This window comes from Morus notabilis, unplaced genomic scaffold, assembly GCF_000414095.1.
Source record: "Morus notabilis unplaced genomic scaffold, ASM41409v2 Scaffold759, whole genome shotgun sequence".
Classification (NCBI taxonomy): domain Eukaryota; kingdom Viridiplantae; phylum Streptophyta; class Magnoliopsida; order Rosales; family Moraceae; genus Morus; species Morus notabilis.
In genome coordinates, this window is record NW_010366029.1 from 440331 (window position 1) to 446330 (window position 6000).

The following is a 6000-nucleotide window of genomic DNA, read 5'->3' on the forward strand; positions in this document are numbered from 1 at the left end:
AGAAATCTTCATAATATAAATAAGGTCACAGTTTCATTCAATGACGGAATTCAAATTTATTGGTAATCAAAATTATATTAATGTTTATAGACTTTAATAAAATTGAATGTTTTATTTTTTTCAAATCTAAACGATTGACTTAATAAAATGTAGAGAACTATTAATTTAAGAGAGTGAAATCTAATTTATAAATATATACACTGTATTAAAATGAAAACCACTGGCGCCCTTAAATTAATAGGGAACGGAAAAGGCTGCAGATTAAGGTGGATTAATTACTTAAGGCCGGGAGGAAAAGAAAGAGGAAGAGAACGTGGAGGGAAAAAAAATCATCTCACTATCACAATTTCCCTAAGGATAGAATGCACCGTTATCTAGGGATGTCCATGGGCGGGCTTTTGGCCGGTTTGCATCGTCCCGTATTGACCCGACTCGTTAAGTAAATAGGGAGGGGCAGTCAAAACCCAATGGATTGACTGGGACCAGCCATGTCCCGCGACCCTTAACTCTTTATTGGGAATTTCCCGTACAAAATAACAAAATGAAAAGATTTTCATTATTTTTCCTTTTTTTTATTTTATTTTCTTCTTTCTTTTTTTTTTGAATTGGGAATTCCTTTTCTTTTAGGTTTGCCATCCACGATTGAGCCCATAATCACCTTGGTTGTGTCCCTTTTTAGTTCTCTCAATAAAATCATATCACGTTTGTTGTGTGGGAAAATATAGGTGACAGGTGGAGCGTCGACAACATGACACGTGGCCCTACCTTCCCTCTAAAGACGGCCACCTTCGACGCCAAGACATCGATCATCCTTGATGCCAAGAGTTCGACTACCCTCGACGCAGCAAAGATATGCCCAAATTAAGGCGTCGACCCGTTGTGACGTCGAACTTATGCAAACAGCCTTCGGAAAGATTAGGAAGGGCATAAGATCCGTGCGGCACAGACGCCAAGAGGAAGATGCATGATACCATAAGTTGCGTCCAGAATTGACATACGTCTGCAATACGGGCATTAATTACAAACCCTTAAACCGCCCTGGAGTGGGCAGTGAAAGATTACAGGAATTCACAGAGCCGTAATAGAAGACTAAATGGCCGAGTGAACAGTCCAAAAGTGATTAGTGGGCTACGGTCTTAGCCTAGAAAGTAGGCCACTCGAGTACTTCCACCTATGAAGGAAAACCACCCACGAAGGAAGCTTGGGCTATAAAAAGGGCAAGCCTCATATGCCAAAGGGGAGGCTCTCCGAAGCATAAGAAAATAGAAAGGATACATGCATGTAAATTGTAAAGAGTTCTAAAGAAATACAATACACAAGTGGATGTAGCTCTTTATTAACAGAGTGAACCACTATAAAACTCATGTGTCCTCTTCTCAAGTATTGTTTTTTCACGCTCACAAAACACAACAAACACTTCATAGCATATTTAAAAAATGTAACTAATTTCTAGCCGGTAACCTCACGGGATACCAGAGGATGATCCGGTGTATTTCTGTTGACAAAATTTCACCGTCAACAACGTTATTTAATTATTATAACTTTTTAATTAATTTAATGTAAAATTTTAATTAACATAATATAATATTATTTATTGGCATAAAAAAGCATATGGATAAGGGCACATAATCGTCCGTTCTATCCAACCAAGCCCCTTTGCCCTTTTTGATCCTTATAGATTAAATGCGGCATCATCTAAAGGAAGGTCTAAAGTAAAGACACCAACAGTCACATAAAAAGAGGTTTCTTTTAACATCATCTTTAAGTTTCCATTGTCCTCTTCCTCGCAACTCTTCACATGACGCAAGCACTTTGGTAGTCTGTCCCCTTTATGGCAGCAACATCTTGGGGGCGATGGAAGGCGGCGACAATGGAGGGTGGTAGCTACTGACCAGATTGAAGAGCGGAAGAGTTGATCAGTCCAACTGTAGTTTTTTTTTTCTTCTATTTTCTATAAACAAGACGGGTTTTTAGTTCACCAACCTGCCCTGCACCGTACCCCAAATAAGTGCAGGGTGGCCTATAGGGACGGTTCGGGGTGGGGCACCATTCATTGCAGGAGCCAGATTTTAGCTTCAGTGGGGACGGCAGAGCTAGTTGTTTTTTTTTTTTCTGGGGGGTAGAGTAAATTTATGCTTAATTCGTGCTTGCTCTAAGTTATTGATTAATTATGAGTTAAAAGACCCAAATGTTCGGAAAATACAAAGATGTGAACGATGTTTTTGTACTTTCCATAAATAAAATCAACTTTTGACTAAAAAAAAGTACAGATCTAACATGAATTTAAAAGATGAAGGTGTAAATGTAAATGTAATACAATTCAAAATACAATGTATTATTTGCTAACCTCAAAATGTAACGTTTAAAGAAAAACCATCATAGAAAGCATTTACCTCATTAGTAAAATTTATAAAAAGCGTAAAGTTGTTTATAAAAGAAATATAGAAGTAAAATAGAAAAAGATAAAGTTTAATAGGAGCGAATATTAGAATCTTATTTCTTAAGTGGGGCAAAACGAAAAAATTAAGAATTTTCAGAGGCTTAAATTGTATTTGCCGCCTCCACTTGTCTCTTAATACCTCCGCTCCTAACACCATTTATCCCCGCCCCGTTGACATCTCTACTTTTATCATGTCATACCACAGCCTTCATAGCAGTAGGGGGGAAAAAAAAAAAAAAAACTATTATGAAATTGGTTTTTTGCTACAAGTCCAAGAACAATTGGCATAGGCTTATGACCACAAAGATAATAATATTTCCAGTAGTAATATTATTTAGTACTACAATGAAGAAACGAACTTTCACAAATAAATTACATTTTTGTTATTTCAAAATGAACTATACACATAAATATGCACACAAAGCTAACATAGAATAAAACCAATGTTCCACTATAGAAACAACCACGCCTGAGATATGAGAAGGAACAAAGAAAGAAGAAGACAAAGGAACGACTATAAAATCTGTTATCAATCAGACCTGAAGGTTTTTTTTTTTAACTTTAAAAGCAACCGAGGAGCTTCTTGGGGGCAGTTCCCGTGGCACGGTATTTCGCAGCCGACTCCTCGGCCTTGAGAAGTTCTTCGCCGCGCTTAGCTTCGATCATCGCCTTTCTTTCCTCTGCTTCCTTGTGGATCAAAGCAATCTTGTTCTTCATTTTCTCCACGTATTCTGCCTTTTTCTTCTCCAAATTCTCCTGCTCATGCGCAGATTGATCATTGAAACTTTGAGAAACAGACAAACAAAATATATACAATTTGTACTCTGCATGTATAATCTGATAATGGGATATAGTTGGGTTTTACAAAAAAGTTAAAAAGCATTAGAAGTAATGGAATGAATTGTTTTGTTACCTCAATCTTTTTCAACTGAGCCTCCACTGAAGCTTTCTTGCTGTTCTCCCATGCCCCAACGGAAGATATATTCTTATGAGCTCTGCTCAATATCACCGAAATTTTCAATCAAATTTCTACAAATGAAATTCATCATGAACAAGACACAAATTGGAAATTCTAGCTCAAGGTTAAGCACCAATCTTCAATGTATCCGAATGTGTGGAAGCAGCCACAATATTACGTAAACATATTTTTCCTCACAAAAACCATTCCATTTTTTTCTTTTTTTTTTTTAATCAAGGAGGAATTATAGAAGTACCATAATAAAAAATTAAATTAATTTAAAAAAAAAAAAAAAAACAAGAAGTTGCTCTTACCTATTCTCTGCCTTGGACTTCTCACTTTCTTCCCATGCCCTGATAAGGGACAACCGTTTCTCTGTTGCGACTCTTGCAAGTACAGCATCTTAAGAGAATTGAAGAAAATTAAAATGAGTCAATGACAATGGTTATTATTTATATCAATATTCATCAAATCAAAAATGATGGGACCTCAAATCAAGGCTTACCTCGATTAATGGAACCCTCGCTGCTCCTTTTCTCTACAGCCGGTTCAGGTTCCTCTGTTAGAGAAAATTTGTTTAGACGGGCTGAGGAGTTAAGAACAAAAATTCTGTTGTCTTTTATAAGGATATAATCAGAGATAATTTTTGCATGAAAAACTAATTAATTATGCTTCTCTCATGCTGAAATGAAACCAAACACATGAAAATTGAAATTATGGGATTTAATTAAAACCTTCTGACTGCATAATCTTGTGAGGTCTAGAAAAAAAAAAAAACAAAACAAATGGACAAGGGAAAAGAAGGGACAAACTAGACCATCCTTCTATTTTGGTTAAAACTTCTCTCGAAATTCTGTGGAATACGCAGAAGTTTATAATCTTTTGACCCACCAAAATTTTCCAAAAACATCTAAAAGTAATTCGTGCCTACAAAACAAGCAACCTCAAGGAAAAATATACATATATATATATGTATATATATTATAATTGCCAACCTTTAAACTTGATAGAGCTTTATGATTCTAAATTTGGATAATCAAAGAAATCAACCAACAGAAAACCAACATAAAGACTAAAGACCAGTCAGAAAAAGGCAGGGAAAGAAAATTATTGCAAAAAAACTTTCTTTTACAAAATTAAAGCATAAAGTCCTTTTTTTTTTCTTCTTTTTCTTTTTTTAAAAAAGAGAGAACTAATTAAGAAAGATATCATGAATCAGAAGTATTACTATCAACAACAGCAAGTGCTTTGGACTCATCAGGCTTGTCCTCAGGAGGAGGATGTGGAATTACAGATTTCTCCTCGGTGACATCCTTGGGAAGTTCCTCAGCGGGCTTCGCCTTCGCTTCCGGTGGCGGCTCCGATGACGGCGCCTCGGGCTCCACCTTTATAGGCTGCTCCTCCGCCATGTCAATTATGCCAATTGTCCACAACGCTTGAGAGAAAAATGAAAGAAAGAAAGTACCGGACCTTGTCAAAAGGAAAGAAAGAAAGAAAATTATGTAGCAATATATATAACAATAATTGTAAGGGAGAGAAAAGAAGAAGAAAGATAACAGTGGGAGAGGAAAATTGAGTTTTTGGTTGTGAGGTAATATAGTCGGAGAAGTAACAGTTATTTTGGAACAAAGCATTGGCTCATCGATGATTTAGCTGTATGGTTGGTACCAGTACTACTAGCCTACCCTCACTTGCCACGCTGTGTGTGGGCCATAATGCCCTTAGACTTATTATTAATTAGCTGTAAATATCGGTTTTTGGATTTTTTTTTTATAATTTTTCTTTTCTTTTTTTTTTTGGCCCTTTTGAAGGGATGTATTTATTTATCTATTTTACTTTCTTTTTTGCTAATCAATGGGGTTTTTTTTTTATGGTTTGATACAATGAAATATTTTAATTGTACTGAATATTTTTAATATCCTGGATTTACACGTAATTAGTGGTCACAAACTTAAAACTTTTTTTTTAATAAGCAAAAAAATTATTGATGTAAAAAACAAACAAGAAAGTTGTGAAAGTTCACTTTTTTTTTTTAATAACTATTTTTGGCACTTGAATGTGTCCACCGCCTTAAAAAAAATAAAAATAATAAAAAAGAGAGTTTATACATAGTATTTGGAATTCTTCTTTGTCTTCTTCTGTAATCGGTTCAGAGCAGTAAGATACGGCCAATTCCACGTAGAAATGGTTTAGGGTGTCATGAAAATCCAAATTGATTTTGGACCAATATAATTTTAAATATATTGCACAAATTGTTGCTTCATTGGATCTTTCTTGTTCCACCTTCGTGGCCCACACATTCTTTTTCTTTTCGTTTTTTTTTTTTTTTTTTTTTTTTTTCCCCCTAACGAGTATGGCCAACTTGCCCCAAACCAAATGAATGATTTCTCTCTCTCTGTTTTTTTTTTTTTTGTTTTTTGTTTTTTTTGGGTTCTATTAATTTGGTAGGTCATAAATGGTTTTCTTATTTCTGAAATTGAATCAATACCCTTACCCTCCCCCTTCCACTATTTTTTTCTTCTTTGGCTAAATATGATGATCTACAGCTCATTCATTTACAAATCATCTCAAACAAAATATTGCTTATAAGCCAATAACAATG

General features: G+C 35.2%; 1 protein-coding gene across 1 annotated transcript; it reads right to left on the bottom strand.

Annotated features, from left to right (window-relative positions):
* Positions 1-2799: 2799 nt before the first annotated feature.
* LOC21398862 (remorin) lies at positions 2800-4993 on the bottom strand. The gene is made up of 5 exons (XM_010109137.2): positions 4627-4993; positions 3904-3957; positions 3713-3800; positions 3354-3435; positions 2800-3196 (listed from the first exon to the last, which is right to left on the bottom strand). The coding sequence occupies exons 1-5, from the start codon at positions 4805-4807 to the stop codon at positions 3002-3004; spliced, it is 600 nt and encodes a 199-aa protein (XP_010107439.1). The 5' UTR covers positions 4808-4993; the 3' UTR covers positions 2800-3001.
* Between the last annotated feature and the right edge of the window lie 1007 nt (positions 4994-6000).

Coding starts and splice junctions, on each gene's coding strand:
- LOC21398862 (XM_010109137.2), bottom strand. CDS start 4,807: ATGGCGGAGGAGCAGCCTATAAAGGTGGAGCCCGAGGCGCCGTCATCG. Junction 3,958..4,626: donor AGCACTTGCTGTTGTTGATA/GTAATACTTCTG, acceptor TTTCTCTAACAG/AGGAACCTGAACCGGCTGTA. Junction 3,436..3,712: donor AAGTCCAAGGCAGAGAATAG/GTAAGAGCAACT, acceptor GATATTGAGCAG/AGCTCATAAGAATATATCTT.